The 22,391-nt window shown below is 47.9% G+C and overlaps 1 protein-coding gene across 2 annotated transcripts in view; it reads right to left on the bottom strand.

Annotated features, from left to right (window-relative positions):
• The window catches only part of GK5 (glycerol kinase 5), an 831,314-nt gene that overhangs the window by 60,409 nt on the left and 748,514 nt on the right, over nucleotides 1–22,391 (bottom strand). For both annotated transcript variants that reach the window (XM_069618275.1, XM_069618276.1), the window contains one exon: nucleotides 8,919–8,978. In XM_069618275.1, coding sequence (XP_069474376.1) covers nucleotides 8,919–8,978 — 60 coding nt within the window. The remainder of the gene's footprint in view (nucleotides 1–8,918; nucleotides 8,979–22,391) is intronic.

The raw sequence follows: 22,391 nt of genomic DNA, 5'->3' as shown, positions 1-22,391 counted from the left end.
CCCATCTGCTTCCAACCCACTGCCCTCCACCCCACCCCTTCAGATACTCGGATACCCAACTCACACTTCCCCCTTCCTCAGCGCAGCACATGCCGCCCTCGCCAAAATCGTCCCATCTGCAAACCCTCCCACACTCCCCTGTGCCCCTTAAACGCCTCTGAAAGCGCACAGACCATACTGTGGGCAAACCGCCAGCTACACATTGCTCTCGCCTTCTCTTCCCCAGGCCACCTGCACATCTATTTTCTGCAGCTTTCCCCACCCACTCCCAACCCTGACCTAGCCCTTTTTACGTCCCATTCATAACATCCTTGCCTGATCAATATCCCCCTAAAACGATCTCCTTCTGAACCTCCCACAATACACGCAGACAACCATGCTCCCACTTGCGATGCCGACCGCACAACATAATCCTCAATCTCTATCCTACATATTCATCAACGCCAGATCGGTCACCAAAAATAAACACAATATGTTTGACCTTATATCGACTGAAAATCCAGACTTCCTATTCATCACTGAAACCTTCCCTCTCGGCTACTCTCTGCTCGTACACAAAATGCCTAGCAGAGCAGGGGCTCTACCCTCCACAAACAAAACTTTACAGTAATTTCCACAGAGTGTCTACCTGGTGACACCAAATGTGAATCCTTTTTCGCCAAATTCCTCCTCAGCCCTTCCGGCGCCCACAGCTTCCTACTGCTATATAGCCCACCCGCCTATGACTGCCATTTTTGCTGATTCTCTCTGAGACTCCCTCTCACCCACGCTGATCCAGCACTCTGCTCACTTTGTTAGGAGATTTCAACATCTGGTTTGATGTCCCTGCCAACCCCATGACACGCTCCGTCACAGACAATCTGTGGCCTGACACAATTGATCTCACACCGACCCACATTGCAGGACACACCCTAGATGCACTTTTCTGCACTTCTGGCCATATCCACCCACTCGCCCCTTGCCCACTCATCTGGACGGATCACCACACTATACCTTACTCACTTCAATACCTCCCCATACCCACAACTTTCACCAAACAATCCCGCAACTACCCTGGCCACCATCCCTCTTTGGAATAAAATTGTCAATTCAGACCTGGCCAATTCTCTACTTCATACACTACCAGATCTCTCTCGAAAGGAAGGATACCCCTCCATTGATCTCTTCGACTGATGGATGTGCGAAGCAATGACCCCCCCCTCACACCATCCCGTCACCCCTCCCGACAATCAACCCCACACCAAAAGTGGTACACCCCATCCCTCAAAGCTCTCAAAACGTTCAGGCATCGCCTAGAGTGACCCTGGAGCACCACCCCTACTCCTCTTAATAAAACGGCCCTTGCAAGACTGCACAGAGCACACTTGTATGAAAACAAGAAAGAAAAAGACAACACATTATGGAAACAGAATCTCCAACTCCACAGATCCATGCAGGGATCTCCACACAATCCTAGGGGAATTAAATTCCCATGGTTGTCTAACACCCCCTCTCCGAACGCACAAGCTCTCTGCGATGAACTTTCCAACCACTTTCATAATGATGCGCTTGAAAGACACCATACCATAACCTCAAAACTAGCTATGATCCTGCCATCGACATCCGGAACCTCCACAAACCCAGACCCTCCACAAACCCGAACCCTTACTCACCCTCATGACCTACTTTCACTTTTTTCGGTCCTCTTTCCCAGGCCGATTTCTGCAACCTACTAGCACATAGCCGACCCTCGGGGTCACCTGAAGATCCTTGCCCACCGCCCCTTCTAAAAAAACATCCTTACCTCCACCTGTGCTGGCAGTGTAGCCTGCTCCATCATAAATAACTTGCTTGCATCAGGCACCTTTCCAGAGGCCTTCAAGACCTCTCATGTAAAACTGCTTCTCAAAAAACCTAGTCTCGACCCACTCGCTCCATCAAGCTACAGCCTAATTGCCAATGCCCACTTTATTGCTAAACTAATTGACTGTGCGGCATATAAGCAACTTGGCCTTTTCACAAAAGCCAATAATCCGCTCAACCCAGCCCAACTGGGGTTATGACCCCTCTGTGGAATGGAATTTTCTCTGGTCTCCACCTGGGACGACCTAAAAAGAACTGCTGACTCTGAGGGATGTGCCACACTCATCCTCCTGGATCTATATGCAGCCACTGATACAATGAAACCCACAATACTGAGGGACCCGCTCCTCACCCTAGGCATCCAAGACTCCGCCCTTAAGGATTGTCTCCTTTATTTCTGATTGCTCACAAAACATTCTACTCCTCCCTTTCTCCTTTGCCCCTTTCCCAGTCACAAAAGGGGTGCCACAAGGAGCCTCCCTTTCACCCCTCTGTTTCACCCTCTACCCAAGCCCACTGCCAGCTCTCATCTGTTCACACAACCTTACCTTCTACTACTACGCAGACTATATGCAGATCATTTTCAAAATCCCCAAATTTCAAGCCTCTCCACCTCCCAACCTCGCCTCTTGTCTCTCGGATATCGACCATTGGATGACTAACAACCACCTAATCCTCAACCTGGGTAAATTAAAGATCCTCATATGCGGCAAAACCGCTCTGAACCCCCAACCTTTACTGTAGCCAGTTGCCCTTGGAGCTCCACCAGCAGCCTCCATCTCTGTCCAAAACCTTGGGACACACCATGGACGCAGACCTATCTCTCTCCAAACACATCAACTTTGTATCCAGAATCTGCAACTTCCACTTACGCATCCTAAAATTAATCTTTCCCTACCTCTTTTACCCCCAAAGAGTCTCTGCAATACTTGCCATTATCTCCCGCTTGACTACGCCAACTCCCTTCTATCTCGGTGGCCCTGCACGCCAGCTCAGGGAACTTCAGCGTATCCAAAACGCAGCAGCCAGACTGATCCTTGCCCTCTCATCACCCCCGCACTCAGAATTTTGCACTGGCTCCCTGTTATCCTAAGAGCAACTTTCAAAGCCATTTGCATCAGACACTGAGCCCTCCATAATATGGGATCAGAGTTCCTTCAGAACAAAATTATCCACTACCAGCCCCCCAGAAACCTCAAATGGGGCTCTGCTCTCCTTTTAGTTATTCTACCTCACCACCTACCAGAGTTGGCGGCTCGGCTTTCTCTATCCTAGCTCCCACCATCTGGAACACTCACCTAAGCACATCCACTGCACTGAAAACTACCTCTGTGTAAAAAAATGCCATCAAAACCTGGCTATTTACCTCATTATCCTGAAAATCTCCCCAAAACGTCAAATCCCCACTCCGAGCATATGAACAGTCACCCCAGGCAGTGCCTGCTGCGTTTGTGGTGACACCGAGCTCCAAGCACCTGACGGCGCCGACTGTGTTCATGGCAGCCCAGACCACACACACTATCATGACTGTGTTTCCGTCAAGCGTCACTAGCAGAATCACAGCCCTCATATGTAATGTCACAGGATTGATGAATGACTGCACCAGGCATGTACAGAAAAAAAGGCAAATCGCAACAATAGTGGTAGAAGCACAATGGTGTAATAGAACCACCACCATCGCAATCATACAGATTAGGATGCACTTTAGGGGCGGAATTGTCAATGAGAGGTCGGGATATGTTATGGAATTTAGAATGCGCCTATACACAAGTGTTTCAAGACGCGAATGCCATGTACATGTCACGAACCAGCAGACCAGGTTAGGTTCCCCCGTGCAACACTACAGGGGGACAATACAGAACCAGCCCAGAATCGCTCTGGAAGGAATGGGGGATGGGCAGGTATTGCGCAAGTATGAACAATAGGATGGGCCGCCCATGGTAAAGGTACCTCTTTAAAATGATCAGTAAGCATTCGACATTTGGGTAGGATGAGAAACCTCAAGGTGTCTCCTCTCTAGTCCCCAGGGGTCTGTCATCCAGGTGGCCAGGACACGGCCATCGCTATTTGATCCAGTTCCTGGGGGTGGACCAGTGAGGGTGGATCACGTGGATGGGGGGGTCATCAGGGAGTGGAAGTGGGACACCGACGGGTGAGACGCGGTAGCCCCCTTCTTATGACACCTTTTCCCCAACCTACCATGTAGGATTTGCAAACACTTTACCCCCGCCCTCGGCCCTTTTCCGACAAGAACACTTTTGCATATCACAAAGGATGAGAGACTAACACTCAAGCTATTTACCTAACATGTCCCAACACCAGGGTCAGGCAAAGTCAGGTAATTGACCAGAACTGCACACACCTGATGGCCCTTTCCCTTGCCCACTGGGATAAAAGGTGGTGCATGAGAGCGCACTACGAGCAAGGCAGACCACACATCGAGAGAGGTAACTCAGCACAGTAGTTCAAGAGGAGGAGAAAGACAGCGCAAGGGTGACAAGGAGAGACGCAACCTTGCCCTTTCCAACCAAGGCCCTTGAAACATCTGCAGAAGGAATCGTAAGACCGCAAACAATAGCCAGCGTGTGTTGCAGCAGATGTCAACGGTACACAAGACCCTCCTCCACTGATAAACAAGCCGGGGAGAGATGCTCGTCTCTGTGGTACCAACCTTTACTCCAAGAGAAAGAAAGCCAAGCGGTTCATCACAGCCGGTGAGTCGAGGTAGAGTCGATAAGAAACCGAACTGTGTTGAACGAAAAGTAGCAAACGGCTTATTGAACTGTGAAAGCATAAAGAGTAATTGATGAGAAAAGGGGGAAAACCAGCAACAGATGAGTCTGTAACCACGTGGGCGATCACTCAGGAAACTCTGGGCGATTACCCGATTGTCGAAACTACCATAAACAGAAGGCCTTGGGAAGGGCAAGGAGAGGGTCAAAGTGGTCATACAGGGGTCTTGTAAAATCCTCTGTAAAGTCGAAAGTCTTTGACCGACAGATGATTGAGAAGCTAAGGGAAATGAATCCTGCGTCATAAGACTTGAATGGAGAAGGCGCAATTGACAAGATTGGCAAGAGTTAACCCGAACGAGGGATGCTGATAAAGAGGGGGCAAAGTCTAAAGTCCCGAAATACAGTGTGTTGACAAGAGTGAACCCGGCCGAGGCATGTCCAGTGAACTGTTGAAAAAGGCATTGAGATTCGTGAATGTCACAAAGAAGATTGTGTTAAAAGCCATAGTGAAGCTAACAATTAAGGAACTTTCTTGGGATCTGCGCCCGAAAGAGGGGGACCCAGGGGTGGAAAAGGCATCACCCAATGTATATGTGAAAAGGAACTCTTTGTTTATTATTTGAATACATAAGGCCCACGGCGGCAAGAGACTTTTTGGTAGAAAAGAGACTTAACCACTGAAGGCCATGATTGCTGGAAGTGGAACAGTTAGCTCGTACTGGGAAGGCTCGAGCGTGTGCTTTGCTCCAAAGTCCTACCTTGTCCCTTGCTGAAAATGTGGGAAGGGAGACTCCCCCCCCACTCCCCAAGTACTGCATCCTGACTTATTGTTTGTGAACACTTCCTTATTTCTTAAGAGCATTATCCCACACTTCTTTTTGTATTTAGCATAAGGATTGGCAATATGTTTTTTTAGTATAGGCCTTTTTTATTTGACAACACCACTAGGACTGCCTTATTATTGTTTTAAGGATCGAAGATTGCTCCCATCTTAGATTTAGGTTTATATTAGGCATTTTTCCAACCTACCTATATAGTTTAATAAACACCCTTGAACTGTGATAACTTGTGTCTGTCTTTACTGTTGCCACCATGAGTTCCTTACAGTAGATTTGCCACCTGCACCACTAAGAAGAATCTGGCAGTACAACCTGTTCGCCTGTAGCAAATAGATGGAGCATAGACTGTTGCTAATCTTTTTATCACAGCCACAAGAACCGCTAGAAGAAGCCAAGTGCCTGAGCGAGTGCCCAAACAACAAAGAGCTATTGATTTCGGCAAGGTACGAATAATACACCACTGGCTGGAGGCATGGCTATCCACACACATCACTATACAGCAAGGACTATGGCAAAATGTGGTTGTGCTGTTCACATAATTCTCTGCCTACTTACACCAGACATTGCCTCAACACCTCTGACAGCAGAATGCAGCGCAGACCAACGACAAATTCGAACATTCTGAATGCATAGCAAGTCTCTAGCACCGACGCCATTCCGACTCCTCTCTGCACCCATCCACATGCCAGACCGCATGGGCTGCTACTCAGCCAGAGCCGGCCAGCCCTGCTAAGCCTTTTTCTGGCCAAATGCACACACGCATCCTAATCGTACTCCATGACCCCCAACACTCTGGATTTTGGTCCTCTGAGGGCGTTGTCACTAATAGTGCATTGAGACTATAATAATGGTGGTAAAAGGCGCTATGTAAATGATAAATACAATACAATACAATACAAAAGAGGAGTACTAGTGAAAATGAAAAGTCTGTAACACTACCCCCAAGAGCAGATAATGGGGCCTGGGGGAATCTGAGTCGCCATCCATGAAGAATGTTCATTTGTTGATTAGATCCATGTGTATATAACAGTTATAGGAAAGAAATGGAGTACAAACTAACCAACCATGTTGAAAAATGATAGTTGTCAGAGAAAACGGGTACACGCAAAAAGGGAAAGCCCGGAAGGAGACTGAGATCTAGAGTTCCCAAATACAGGACTGATTTCAGGTGTTTTTTTTCGATCATCTATAATTCCCATACTGTTATAGTAACAAGGGCAGAGAAGCTAGAAATTACAGAGCGAGCAGTGACTGGAGAGCAACCCGCAGAAAAGTCTCCATGGAGAAACAGAAATAATCCTGGAAGAATGTGGCACAGAGTTTCTGGGATTAACAAGGGGGGGTCCTGGGAGTCGCTCTGCCAGACATTAGTCCTGGTTATGAGAGACTTTCTTCTCTGTGAAAGATAGTGAGCTAAAGACTCTGGGTAAGTCTCTCACAACCAGGACTAATGTCTGGCAGAGAGACTCCCAGGACCCCCTTTGTCAATTTGCATATTTAAGTAACTTTGGGTCTCACCCTAAGTTACTAGGGGAATCCAGATGTGGACCCCTTGCTCACTATTCTTAGAGAGGCACAGCTCCTCCCTACTGATGAGGTCCAACCAGACCGAAACACGTGTCTGGGGATGCTGTTGGTACTCTTGTTCAGAGGAGAATTGCCTAGCATTTCGGTGCTGGACTGCCCCAGGGCAGGACAAAGACTGATATGTTTAGGATATTTCTTCTCTGTGAAAGATAGTGAGCTAAAGACTCTGGGTAAGTCTCTCGCAACCAGGACTAATGTCTGGCAGAGAGACTCCCAGGACCCCCTTTGTCAATTTACAGAGTTCTGGGAAGCATGGGTGTTTTGAGGAACATGGTTTAACTTTCACATTTGCCATTTTTCTCTTGAGCTTGTGACTAAATATAAGGGCCACATTTAAGTAATCAAATCAGCATTTTGGCTCACAGAAAGCAGGTTCCTACATGTGCACCTTGAGTGCATGGAACCTATTCTTTGGGAGACACATGAGTAGATAATAGTCCTCGAATGGCATACTAGGCTGTTGCTCATCGGTGCAAAGATCCTTAATAGTTGATGAAAAAAGTGTTGCTCCTTGTTTTGTTACCTGCTATTGTCAGGTCCACAATGAAATATTTTCAACAAAACATTCTTAACAGGTCTTTCCTCAAAGAATAAATGTAAAACAAAATCCAAAATGGATGGCAAAGAAATTGCTACCGTCGTACCATTGGCGTATTTTCCCCAGGTCTGCATAAGGGAGTTGTTTGTACAAGTAACGTTCATACATATAATGGAATAAGTATTTAACCTCTTAAGTGCCATTGAGGTTCCCCCCCAGTGCCAACAGGTTTTTTTTTTAAATTGCGGTATTCACCGCCCAAACCCGCCAACATTTCCCCCCTCATTAACCCCTTAAGTGCCACCGACGAGCCGGCTCGTCGGTGGCAACCTGGAGCGGTTTTTACCGACGAGCCGGCTCGTCGCTGGCATTTAAAGGGTTAAACTAGTAACACAACCAGTGTATTTGTACAGGAGGGTACTATAGAAAGGGAATTAATGTTTATTGTTACCCAACTCAATGGTACTCATTTTCAACCTCTGAATGATGGACGGCTAAGTAGACCTGCAATGATTCAGACCTGTGACTTGAGCTCAAACAAGGATCAACGTAATGTTGCACTAGACTACCAAGCCACAGATTTGTTGGACGAACTACTCTATTTGTCAAGAAGGGTCCCTAAACCAAGGATAACATTGACTGCATCCATACAAGACTGGACATCAATGCTAAAGAGTTAATAGAGGTGACTTTCTTAGTCACCATGACATTTGCAAAACAAGTGCAGTATCCAATATTCTGTTAAAATTATAAGGCAGGCAAAAGGTATTTTTCAGCAAACATAAGTGTTCATATTATTATTGTTGTTCAAGGTGCCCTGGAGCTTTCTATGATTATGTTGCATCATAAAAATGTAAAAAATGAATACATAAAAACATACACAAGAAGAGAAATAGGAACCCCTTAAATCAAACATGGCCCACTGTCATTAATACTATTAGTTCTACAGCTTTCAAGTGCTTCTCAACCAAAACAACCCGAGAAAGCAACATGTGCTATTAGTTGCAATTATGGGCATCGATTTTGAGTTGCATCCTGGGATGTAAAAATTATGAAGGAATGATGCAGACAGGCTTCCCATATAAACTACCTTCCTCTGTATCTTTTCCTGTCTGAGCTTTACACTCAGCAGAGCCAGAATATCTCTGCAGGATTGAACATTCCTTTTACTCTATCCCCCCAATCCAAGCTAGGCAGACATTCAGGCTCAGAGCCCCTTGAAGATGGCAACAGGCAAGACGGCATAAAGCCTTCTACTTTTATGATACATTGCTAATACAGAACAGGAAAGAAGGTGATCAGGTGAGAGCACAATAAATGTGAACACCATCAAGAACAGACAGTAGTTATACATTTCCTGAGATACAAGACACTTGCCTGATGTTTGTAATCGTAATGGCGGTCTCCCTCAACATTGTATCGTATAGTTGCTTGTTTCTGAAATCAAGAAAAACACAAACTATCAAGGTTGCTCCCAAAATACATTATTGTGTAAACAAAAAAAGTTCATTGCGGAGTGTTACATTTTGTGGATGTGATTTCTCACATGTAATGATTTTAAGATGAGGCAGGAAAAAATATGTAACATTCAGAATGACAGCAAAACACAAAAAGGCAACAAATGACTGTTGTGTGTGCATCATATTTGTATTCAATTTTGTTTTTGTTTTTTAATCAGCAGCGGAACAAGATCGCGTATAGGCTTCGAAAAATAGTTGTCACTTAGCCGTCCACACGAAAGTGAAATAAACAAGTAAAAAACATGTGCAAGCCGTCCACACGAAAGTGAAATAAACAAGTAAAAAACATGTGCAATTTCTAAAGTAAGGTATGTGTGCTGTGCATTTCCATAGTCAACATTTTCCAATTGAGGTCTTCAATATACTTCACAATTAATGAATTTCAAATATATTCATCCAGTGCACTTGATAAGAATTTGAGGTAGATTTTGTGCTCCCTATTTTGCAAAGTTATAATTAAAAGTATTTGTTACAGAGTAGAAGCATAGTTCTCATTCTCGAACGGCATATTTTTAGAAAAGTAAAATATATTTTGGCAAAAGTGCATACATCCAGAGAAGATACATTATTATACTGTGAGGGGTATCGATCCACCCAAGGTTTAAGATACTTCTCTGCTTATCTCATTGCCTTAATCAAAAACATAAAGGGGTGCTTGAGTCAGTCAGTGGCAGCTGAATACACAATGTTTGGACAAAAACAATAATTGTTTGATTCATTTGGCACATTTACTGAATTAAGTCTAGTCAAAAAGATTAACCAGACATGTGTTTTCGAGCATTTGCTCTTCATCAGGGCTTCTTCGACATCATACTTTGTAAACAAATAATAATGCGATTATTAAATCATAACATGATGAGCAGGCAGATAAGTTAAACAGCAAGTGTATAAAGAAATGAACAAGTTACTTACCTGTAACTGTTGTTCTCCAGCATGGGTCTGGCATGGATTCACATGCTCATGAATATACCCTGTCATCAGGCTGGGAATCCTCGGTAAAAGAAAAATCAGTTTCAGCTTTGTTTCTGAACTGTCTTTCTTCCATAAACCAATCCATGAGCTCTGCCCCCAGCCAATGACTGCCCTCTGCCTAAGCCCCTTCCTCTGGCAGCCATCGTCAGATTTGGTAGCACGTAAAGTGGCAGTAGGACCAAGAGAAGAGCCGCAGAGGGGCAGGCGGGAGGGTTCACATGTGAATCCATGCCAGACCCATGCTGGAGAACAACAGTTACAGGTAATTAACTTGTTCCTTCTCCAGCATGGTGTCTGGCATGGATTCACATGCTCATGAATAAAGAATATATAGCAGTACAGACATGCACAACCACGGGAGGTGGCAAGGCTCAACAGAAGCAATTTATCTTACCTCCTCACCAGGCTCACCTTCAAGCGAACAGGTTTCGCAGCACTACTTGGCTGACTCTGGACTCCTCCCTGGAATCCCTGTCGACGCAGTAGAATTTTATAAAGGTGTGCGTCGACCTCTACGTAGCAGCCCTGCAGATGTCCAGCAGGGGCACACCAGACAGGAACGCAGTCGTGGCAGCGATCGCTCTGGTAGAAATGGGCTCTTGGACGGCCAGGCAGCGGTCAGTTTGCCAACCAGTGACAGTGAGCCAGAGAGCCACCTGGAAATGGAAGCCTTGGACAGGGCCTTCCAATGGTTCACAGGACCAAAGTTCACAAAGAGCTGAGAAGTCTTCCGGAAAGTCTTTGTGTGGTCCACATAAAACTTCAGTGCTCTAGCCATATCCAGCAAGTGCAACGTCCTTTCAGCCGGTGGAGGAAGGCGTCATAAAAAACACAGGTAACACCAAGGGCTCTTTTACATGAAAGTCCGACGGCACCTTGGGCATGAAGGAGGGGTGTGTCCACAGCACCACCCTCGTCTCATGAAAAGTTAAGTAAGGTGGCTTACAGGACAGGGCCTGGATCTCGCCCACTCATCGTGAAGAGGTAATGGCCACAAGAAAAGCTGTCTTCTACGACAGGAACTTGAGTGGAACAGAAAGCATAGGCTCAAACGGAGCTCCCATGAGCCTAAAAAGTGCCACATTGAGATCCCACGCCAGGGGCAGAGCCTTCACCGGCAGAAACGAACGGAACAGTCCCTTGATAAATTCCTTGACCAGACGGTGCGACCACAATGAGGACCGTCCCGGAGATCTGGTGTAGCAGGAGATAGCCGCCAGATGAACCTTGATGGAGGCATCAGCAAGCCCCGCTTTGGCCAGCGACAGCAAATATGTATAAGTACCTGAGCGGCAGTGACCCTCAGCGGGTCGATCTTCTGTGTACGCACCAAATTGCGAATCTCTTCCATTTGTGTCCCTAGCATTTAAAATTGTACGACGCTCTGGCCTTGGAGAGAACCTCCTTGCAGTCCGCAGGAAGATCGTAACCTCCAAACTCTAACGCTGCAGGAGCCAGGCCTTCAGGTTCAGCGATCCTGGGTCGTGTTGCAGTATTGCGTCTCCTTCCCTTGCGAGAAGATCCGCAACCACCGGAAGCTTGACTGGAGAGGACGCGGACATGCTGAGAAGGTCCAGGATCATCCTGCACTGGTACCGTCTGAGTTGATTGATGACTTGAAAAAGCAACGGCAACGGAGGGAACGCATACAGAAACAGGCTGTCCCAGGGGAATGAGAATGCATCCCCCATCCTCCCCAGCTGGGAAACCTGCTGGTGAACCTCCGGCACTTGGTGTTCGTCACGAACAGATGATGGAGGGATTGCCCCATTTGCTGAACAGATTGTCCACATGGTCCTGCCGAAGTTCCGACTCGTGGCAGGAGCAGAGCTCCCTGCTGAGAGAATCGGCGACAGTGTTCTGTACTCCTGCCAGGTGGAACGGAATGAGCAACATCCCCTGGGCGACGGCCCAATGCCACAAGTCCTGTGCCGCCTTGGAGAGTGCTGGGGATCTGGTGCCCCCCTGCTTCTGGATGTAAAACATTGTGGTGGTATTGTCCATGAAGACCCTCACCACCTTTCCTTTGAGGGATGACAGAAACAACTTGAGAGCCCAGAATACTGCCCTTAGTTCCAGAATGTTTATGTGCAGCATCTTCTCTTCCGGCAGCCACAGGCCTCTGGCGTGAAGACGGCCAGTGTGAGCCCCCCCTATCATTCCAGAGACACATCGTCGTGACCGACTCCTGGTATGGGGGGCTCTGGAAATCTGTGTCCCCGGCGATATTGAAACATACAACCCAACATCTGATCGCTCATCGGAACTCCTCCTCGAGCGCAATCCTGTCCTGGAAGCTTCCGGACACCTGGACCCAACGGGCATCGAGGAAATCCTGCAGTGGCCGCATCTGCAACCTGCAGAGTTGAACCACGTATATGCATGATGACATCATCTTGATGGTCCTCACCGTGGCAATCTTCAGTGTCAACAGCCGTTGCACCTTGCCCAGGATGGCCGATATCCTTTCCTCTGACGGTTACACCAAGCATGACACTGTGTGAGCTTGGATCCGAGGAACAGAGGGTCCTGCAATGGAGTTAAGCAAGATTTTGCATAATTCACTGATAACCCCAGATCCGTCAGCAGCTGGACGGTTCGCTTTGTGTGCTCGACGGCGATGTCCCTTGACTTGGCACGGATGAGCCAGTCGTCCAGGTAGGGGTAAACGTGGATTCTCTTGCAGTCGCAGGTGGGCCGCCATCGGGGCCAAGCACTTGGTGAAGACTCTGGGTGCTGACTTCAGTCCGAAGGGGAGAGCCTTGAACTGATAATGCTTCCCCTGGACGAAGCACAGAAACTTGCGGTGTCCTTTGTGTATGGGTACGTGGAAGTACGTGTCCTCCAGATCCAGTGACGACAGAAAGTCCCATTTCCTCCGGCTGGCCTAGCACGTGCTGTAGCGTGACCATCCTGAACTTCTGGGACTTCTTGCATTTGTTGAGCCATCGTAGGTCGAGAATGGGTGTCAAGCCCCCGGTCTTCTTTCTTATGAGAAAGTACCTTGAGTATACTCCGGAGCCCCGGAGTCGCTGTGGGACAAGCTCTATCGCCCCTTTTTGTAACATGGCCCGAACCTCCAGCAGCAGCTGAGGGATGTGGTTTTCCTGTCGGGTCATGGGCGGTATTCTCAGGCACTTTTGATGAAACTCCAAGGTGTGCTCATGGGCTAGACAGTCCAGCACACATCTGTCGGTGGAGATGGTCTCCCACATGCAACTAGGTTCGCCAGTCGGCCTCCCACCGGGGTGCACGGGTGGGTGCCCGATGTCCTGGCTGGTTCAATCTTGTTTGGAGGTCGACGGCAGCCCTGCGGTCCGTGGCGACGACGGCAGCCCTGCGGTCCGTGGCGACGACGTCCGCCCCCGAAGGCCTTGGAGTGACCCCTGTTGGCTTCCTGGGTCGAGGAGCGGGAGGGTTGGCGGCAAGAGGATGAGCCCCTGCCGAAACCCTTCGATGACCTGAAAGACTTCCCTCCTGAGGAACGAAAGGACATTCGACATTGCTGCAGGGTGCCTAGGGTACGTGCCGTCTCTGTGTCCATCTTGATGGCCTGCAGAGATTCATCCACAGTCTTCTCGAACAGGTTGTTCCCATCAAAGGGCATGTCCAAAACCCTTGTCTGGATCTCCAGTCTAAAGTTGGTGGCTTTGAGCCAGCCACGACGGCGAAGACAGACTCCATTTCCGATTTGGTGGAACCCCGTGTCCGTGATGTCGAGGGCCACTGTGATGGCGTGATCCGATGCCACCTCGCTTCTTGAAGGATCTCAAAAACCGCAACTCGCTTGTTATCGGGAAAGAAGTCAAGTAGCGGGGCCAACTTAAACCACAGCTCCCCGTTGTATCTGGCCATGATCGCAAGGGCGTTGGCAGCCTTGACCGTCGTCGCCGCCAAGTAGATAACCTTTCTACCCATCAAATCCAACTTCATTCCCTCGTTGTCCAGAGTGGTGGAGGAAGAAGAGGACGCCGAGCCCGACGTCTTCTTCCGGGCGGTCGTCAAGACCACCGACTCCGACGACGGATGAGAATGTAAGTACTTGGGTGCAGAGTCTAACACCCTGTACTTCTCCACCCGGTCCCTCTTCGCTGGGGCTGCAGCAGGGTTCTTCAGCAGAGCCAGCCAGTCATCCCAAACATCGTCCAGGAGCGTGACCGAAAGAATGGTCTTTCTCTTCGCCTCCTGGCGTTGATACAAGAAGCCCTCCTTTTCTTCCGGCGTGAGCTGGAACAGCTCTGATGCCCGGGCAATCATTGCATGGAAAGATCCCACCTCGTCCAGCGGTGAGGCCCTGGGCAGAGGTGGCAGCAGGTCCCCCATCACGCCGTCGTCAACCGTACCCGTTGTAGCCATGTCCGACTCTGTCTCCTTCGGGGTAGAGAGGGGCGGTGTAGAGGGTGGTGATGGGTGGCATGGAGGCGTAGGGTGCCTCCTCCTCCTCTTCTTGGCCGGTGGTTCCCCCGGTGTCAACGGGGCGACCGGAACTGGCGTCGCGCGAGGAGCGGGTGCTGGGGTCACCGGAATCATCCTCTATATTTCAGACTCCAGCGTGTGGAGGGTCGAGAGGATGTCCAGTGAAAGGTCTCTAGGCGGCATCTGGGGTGTAGGAATGCTAGGTTTAGGGACCTCGTCGTCCTAGGGTCCCTCATTGTCACCTCCATGGATGGTAACCCTGTCAATGTCGCTCTCGCCGTCGTCGCCAGCATCGTGGGGCGAGTCCCCGGCATTTCCCTCGTCGTCATCACCCTCCTGAACGGTGTGGATGGAAGTCCTGGACGGTGTGGACGGAAATGATCTCATCCTCATCAGCCGAACAAATGCCCGTTCCCTGCAGGCCTTCAACGCCCCTTCCCTTCCCCCTTCTTTGGGTCCAGAGGTAGGTCTCGGGCTGAGGTCCGGCATCCTCTTCTCCAGGGTCTTCTCAACAGATATGCTTGAAGCCTCCCTCCTAGGAGGAAGAGACACCCTGGCCGTCGTTGGGGCACCCTGTGGGTCTGCCCCTATAGTCTTTGAAAGTGACGCCACCACCACCTCGAGGGAGAGACTGGGCCTTCACTGAAAGGCTGGATCCCTTGTCCTGTTTGGCCTTGTCCTTCCTGGCTGCCTCGGACCCCTTGTCCTTCTTGGCCTTCTGCTTCGGGCCTTGTCAGAATCTTTATCTGCCTTGGCCTTCAGTGCCCGCACTCTGCCTGGCCTTCTCCTGTTTGGCCTTCTCCGGATTCTCTCTCAGCTTCCCCTGGGTAGCTGACTTCCTCTTGGAATACGATCCAGAGTGGTGACTGGAGTTCGATGACGATTGCGCACTGAGTGTTGCGGGACCCACGGTAGCAGCAACCCTGATGGAAGCAGACTTGCAGTGCTTAGCCTTGTGTTGGGACCCCACAGGTAGGGTGCCCTCAAAGGCCTTAGAACCCGCTCAGATTTACCGGATCCTGAGACATGCCCCTGGTTGCCACCCGAGTCTGAGGCCTTGGACTGCAGCCACGACTCCAGCCGTTGGTGCCGATCTTTCAACGTGCGCTTCGTGAAGCCATGGCGAATCACACAATCTTCCTCCTTATGTGTAGGGTGTAGGCAGTACAGGCACTGGGAATGCTTGTCGTCCATGTACATATTCCGCAAACCGCAGGGAAGCGCCATCCTTCTTCTTGTCCGACATGATTTGCGAGGTGTAGGCCTGAAGAATCTTCTGGAAGCCTCCACGAATAAAACTCAATGAAAACAGACCTTGAGGGGCGCTGAAAAATCCGAAAAACGGGTCCCCGTTAGTCAGAAGTATGATCAATGGAGCACAAGGGCTCGATTTACCGGAAAATAGAGTTTAACTCTCAAAAATGTTCAAAACACAGCAAAAGCTCAAAGTGCAAAGCACGAGGACGTCCAACACTTGAATGTGCAGTAAAAATCTGATGACGGCTGCCAGAGGAAGGGCATAGGTAGAGGGCAGTCATTGGCTGGGGGCAGTATGAACCAGAGCTCAGTGATTGGTTTATGGGAGATAGACAGTTCAGAAACAAAACTGAAACTGATTTTTCTTTTACCGAGGATTCCCAGCCTGACGACAGGGAATATTCATGAGCATGTGAATCCACGGCAGACCCCATGCTGGAGCAGCACAAGTTATAGATAAAAAAAAAAAACAAAAGCAAAAAAATGAAGTTAAGGGAGAGAATGAAAGAAACAATTACAAAATAGCAAAATCCTTCTTAGTTACATTACACATCTGCATTATTGACTTTATATTGTGTCAACCATAAATATTTTGTTGGAGTATCTCTGATTTTACACATTATAGACTGTCCACATCCTAATTCACCGAACAATTTGTGTCACCTCTCTGCAGCATGCTGTATGAACTATGTACCCTGCAACACCATGCGCACCTTGAGAGCTTACTGTAAGCATAATGCCCCTGTCCATGTAAGCCAATTGCATCTGTACTAAGCATATACTCTGCTATTGACATCGACTCCCCCTCCTGCTGTATATATACATTTCAGTCACTGGGATTGTCAAATTTAGGTGCCCTCTGCTGTGCATGTATGCATTCTAGTCTCTACTGCATGTATGCATTCTAGTCACCATTGGGAGTGTCATACTTAGGTGCCCACTGCTGTGCATGTATGCATTCTAGTCTCTACTGCATGTATGCATTCTAGTCACCATTGGGATTGTCAAATTTAGGTGCCCCTTTGCTATGTATGTATGCATTCTAATCACTACTGTACGTATGCATTTTTAGTCACCATTGGGATTCTCAAACTTAGGTGCCCCCTTGCTGTTGCTTGTGTGCATCTTTAGTCACTACTGGGATTGTCAAACTCGGATGCCTTCTGCTGTACATGTATGCATTTTAGTCACTACTGCATGTGTGCATTCTAGTTACCACTGGGATTGTCAAACTTAGTTGCCCTCTGCTGTTCATGTATGTATTCTAGTCACTACTGCACGTATGCACTCTAGTCACTACTTATTTATTTTATTTATTTGTATTTGTAGAGCACACAATACAGCCCACAGGCATCGCAGCGCTTGCAAGTCGATGAAAGGAAGCTTAATTGTTAATACAGTGATACAGACTTAGTTACAGGCATGTTAAGTAGCAGGTGATAGGCTGAGGCTTAGGATTGGCAAATCAAACAAATAGTTTGGTTTTAATAGCTTTAGGGAATGCCAGATGAGAGTCAATCATACTGAGGTGGGCGGGAAGGAAGTTCCAGAATGAGGCAGCCATGGAGGGGAAGCTGGTGCCACCTGCGCGCACTCTCTTGCTTTTGGGAGTGGAGATCATGTTGGTGTAAGCCATTCTAGTAGGCCTTTGAGAGGAGAGTTTCTGAATTCTGGAAGCCAGGTAGGGAGGTGCTAGGTCATGGAGGCACTTATGGGCAAGTGAGAGGGTTTTGAAGATTATTCTTTCTTTAACTGGCAGCCAGTGCACCTGCCTTCTTGTAGTGGAGATGTGGTTCCTCCTGGAGATCCCAGTGGCGGCCCTGAGTGCGTTGTTCTGGACCACCTTTAGTTTGGCAATGTTTTTGCTGGACGTCCCAGCCAGGAGGGCATTGCAATAGTCAAGTCGTAAGCCGATGATTGCCCTGGCTACGGTGAGGCGATTGGGCAGCGAAAGGAAAGGTCTTGCTGCATTAAGTAGTTTGGAGAAATAAGCAGATGAAGAAACAATGGTGCTGATTTGTCTATCCATGGTCAGGTCTGAGTCAAGGTAGACGCCAAGTGTTTTGATTGTTTGGGAGACGGCAATGGGAATGTTGTCGACAGCGAAGGTGGAGTATTGATTGCCTAGTTTGCTGAGGATGGATGGGGATCCAATCAGCAGAAGTTCCGTTTTTTCGCTGTTGAGGCATAGCCAGTTCTGGGCCATCCAAGATTGGATCTTAGAGTAGATAGAATTGAGGGTGATGCTATCGGCCTGGTAGTCACCCGAGAGGGGAATGAGTACCTGTTTATCATCTGCATAATTTGTATATGAGATGCCCAGGGCGTCCAGCAATTTGAATAGTGGCCTGGTAAACAGGTTGTACAAGGTGGGTGCTATGCAGGACCCCTGTGGAACTCCGCACTTGATGAGGCTCGGTGTGGCACAGGCTGAGTCGTAAAAGACTTTCATAGCCCTATCTTGCAAGAATGAGGTGATCCATTCACACGCTTTGGAGGAGAAGTTTGCAGATTTGGCAAGGTGGTGACAAAGTGTGTTGTGATCCACCAAGTCAAACGCCGCCGACAGATCGAGGAGAAGGAGAAGCGCAGGTTTGCCAGCGTCTCTTAGGTCATCCATTTGATTCTTAAGGTTCAGTGCCGTGGCGAGGACGGAATCCAGACTGCCGAAGACCTAAAAGGCAGTTATCCTCAAGGTATTTCTGAACTCGCAGATGGGCTGCTTTGTCCAGAATTTTTAGGAGGAAAGGGGACTGCGGTGATGGGCCTGTAGTTCCTTGGGACCAGTGGGTCGAGGGATGGTTTTTTAAGGAGCGGGCGGACCCAGACTTCCTTAAGGTCAGAAGGGACATGGCCGGATTGGAAGGAGGCATTAATGAACACTCTGATAAAGGGTACTAAAGTGAGGGCACAGTCTTTAATGAGCTGTGCTGGACACGCATCACCTTTACAGTTAGAGGGTTTAATGGTTTTGAGGAGGGCAGCGACTTCAGTTTCACTCATTTCCTTGAATTCAAAAGAGAATTGGTGATTTGGTTTGCATGGTTTCAGGAGGGTCATTTTGAAGCTCAGTGAGAAGGTGAGAACGTGCTTTTTGATGATTGAAGGGTGTTAAGTTTGTTGAGCATGGCAGATTGGATGTTGTTGCACCATTTGTCATCTTTTAAGAATGTGGGGGGTGGGAATGACGGCTTTTCCAGCTCCCGAAAGATGCTGAAGATTTCTTTGGTCTCTGATTTAGCGTTGGATATCCTTGTATTGAAGGACGCTGCTTTGGCTTTTATGATGCTAGATTTGTATTCCCTAGATATGGCATCAAAAGTCTTTTTAGAGATCTCATCAGGGTTTGTTTTCCATGCAGAGAGTGCACGTCTCTTCTTAGAGCCAAGTTCTAGCAGCTCTTGAGAGAACCAGGTATTGGAGTGTTTAACTTTCTTAGCTTTCCTCATAGTAAGAGGAGCGATGGCGTCTACGGCCTGGGCAACAGTGGTTTTGAAGGCCGTGGAGAGGATATCAGGGTCCATTGAGAAGGGAGGCTGCAGTGTGGGCGCTTCTAAGAGAGGGGAGATCTTTTCTGCAGTTAGTTGACGCAAGCTTCTGGTGAGGGCAACGGGGAGTGGGATCGCAGGACCGGGAGACCCTTTAAGGGTGTTAAGGTCAAACTGTAAGTAATGGTGGTCAGACCAAGGGATGGGAGTGTTGCTGGTGAGGCGAACAGAGCAGTTGTGGTGGCTAACCCAGTCGAGAGTGCGACCTTTGACGTGGGTAGGTCCTGAGTTGACATAGGCGAACCCAAGTGTGGATAGGGCTTTGCCCAAGGCAGTGGCCTGGGAGTCGTTGGGGTCATGAAGTCCAAGGTTCAAGTCGCCTAGGAGCAGAACCTTAGAAGTTTTTTTCAGATTATGTGAGAGGGCGTGCAGCAAGGCATCATGGAAATCAGAGCTGGGACCCGGGGGTCTGTAGACTAAGTGGATGGCAATGGTGTGACTTAGTACACACTCTAGCATTTTAGTCACTACTGCATGTATGCACTCTAGTCACTACTGGGATTGTCAAACCTAGGTGCCCCCTTGTCATTATATCCCAACATGCGCATCTCCAAGACTTACCTTAGATATACAATCTGTTCCCTACTTTAGACTATTCTAACCATCACCACAACAATGGCCCACACTAACTCTACACCCTGCAACCTGCAGGAGAGAAACATGCAATTTGAGCTAGGCTGCCACGACTTTATGACCTCAAAAACAAAAGAACTAGACCATCTGGCTTCACACCCATTCTGACTGCATCTGACCGTAACTCAATTGCCATAGCTACTGAAAGGCGTCCCAAAACACAGACCGACTCTCATCATAACCAGAAGAGATCCAAGCACCCCAAACGTAGACCTATCAGGAGCCCTTATCAATGTGAGGTCCCTCATAGCACATAACACAGAAATTGCCGACATACTGGCTATGGATAACCTAGATTTTCTGGCTGTCTGAGACTTGGCTCCACGATGCTGCAGGTCCCGCACTTATGATTGCCATACCAGACAACTACAATATACTCAGAGTCGATCGGCCTAACTCCAGAGGAGGTGGCCTGGCTATCATTGCTAAAACTATGCTAGCTGCAAGACTTACCCCACCTCCAGTAATGACATCCTGCAAACTACTCTCAGCTAAATTACCCATTTCTAACAATAGTACACTAACCATTCTTCTTGTGTACAGACCCCCAGGCCCTCTAGGTAACTTTGAGGAAGACCTCTCCAGCCTCCTCACCAACAACATCAAAGATTCCACCCAGCTCCTACTACTAGGTGACTTCAACCTGGGATTCAATGATGTTGAGGACAAACAGGCCCATTCTATCCAATAAATTTTAGTCGATCATGGTCTTACCCAAAAAGTCTTAGCTCCTACACATATGAAAGGACGCACATTAGACTGGATAGCCACCTGTAATTGCGCCACTACCATCTCCAATATCACACCTCAAACCTGGACCGACCACCACCTCATTTGATTCTCATCCATTATAGAACCTCTAAAATTAGATACTTGTGAAATAGTACCACCCCTGCCTACTAGAAGCAAAAAAGAAATTAGTGCTGAAAAACTACTCCCACTCCTCCTACCAGCTCTTACTGCTAGCGCTATTAACTCTGACCCAAATACGCTAGTTGAGACATTCAACAACACCATGTCCAAAGCTTTGGACACGATTGCCCCCTATCAAACTACGTAAAAGGAAACAAGAATCGCACCTCAACTCATGGTTTACCCCTCATCTCAAAGAACCATGAATCCAAAAACGTAAACTCCAAGCTATTTGGAGGCTCAGTTGAGAATAAAACTCTACTTGCCAACCTTGCGAACAAATATAAGAAAGAAATAATCCAAACCAAAAAAAGACACATTCAATGAGAGAATTAGTAAAGCTAACTCTAACTCCAACTCCAAAGAACTTTTCTCCATCCTCCGGGAAATGGAAAACCCGATTGCTCCCACAGATAACGTCCCCAATGACAAACAATGGTGTACGAACATCCAAAATGCCTTAGCAAATAAAATAATAACTCTACAAATCAGAATCGCAAAGAAGAAAGCTTCCTTGAGCTCCACAGAACACATACCACCCCTCTGACAGATTCACCTAGAACAGATACATTAAACAACTGCAAACCATTCAGGTTTACCAACATATCCATTCTGGAAACTGAAAAGGTTATATCACCTCTGAAACCATCTAACTGCCAAGGCGACAGCTGCCCAGCACAAGTTATCAAGGATGCATCTAGAGACTTAGCACCCTTCATCTCCAAGTTAATCAACGCCTCCTTTCGATCTAGTACTGTACTCACCAACCTCAAAGAATCCTGGGTACTGCCTCTCCCCAAAAAACAGACCCTGGACCCAGCTATCCCTACTAATTATAGGCCTATTACCACAGTCCCATTCCTCCTTAAAATTATTGACAGAGTAGCCGACCTCCAGATCCAAAACTATCTGGAGTCAAATCAACTACTAGGATCACGCCAATCTGTGTTCAGACCACAACACGGTACTGAAACAGCCTTAATTGACCTCAAGACACAAATCGACGAGTTGAAGGATAAAGGTAAAACAGCTATGCTCCTCCTCCTTGATTTACCGGCGGCCTTCGACCTGGTGGACCATGCAGTGTTATGCAAGCAATTAGCATCTGCCGTCTATTTCTCAAGTGAAGCTATAGCCTGGGTACAATCCTTCCTAGCCAACCGTACAATGAGAGTGTTCTCCCCTGTAGCTTCAGCGGACCCAATACAAATCACCTGTGGTGTCCCACAAGGTTCATGTGTCTCCCCCAAAATGTACAACATCTTCACTAAGCCACTTTTTGACAAACATGACAGATTGGGGGTAACCTATACTAATTACGCGGATGACACGCAGATCCTTATACCACTATCTGGCAACTTTGTCGATGACACAGCTCTAGTAAACAAGATTTACCTCCTCATTCAGGCATGGATGGCCTCTCACAGCCTCTGCCTGAATGACGACAAAACAGAGATACTGATCTTGGGTTCCGACTGTAACCTCAAAAAACTTAGCCCTACTGTACTGCCTTTAATATTGATGGCAACATAATCAAGGTGGTAACCGAGGTAAAAACATTAGTTTTCTACCTTGATTCCACATTATCTCTT

This window comes from Ambystoma mexicanum, chromosome 10, assembly GCF_040938575.1.
Source record: "Ambystoma mexicanum isolate Mex_15411 chromosome 10, UKY_AmexF1_1, whole genome shotgun sequence".
Lineage (NCBI taxonomy): Eukaryota > Metazoa > Chordata > Amphibia > Caudata > Ambystomatidae > Ambystoma > Ambystoma mexicanum.
This window is presented reverse-complemented; position numbering and strand designations above follow the sequence as displayed.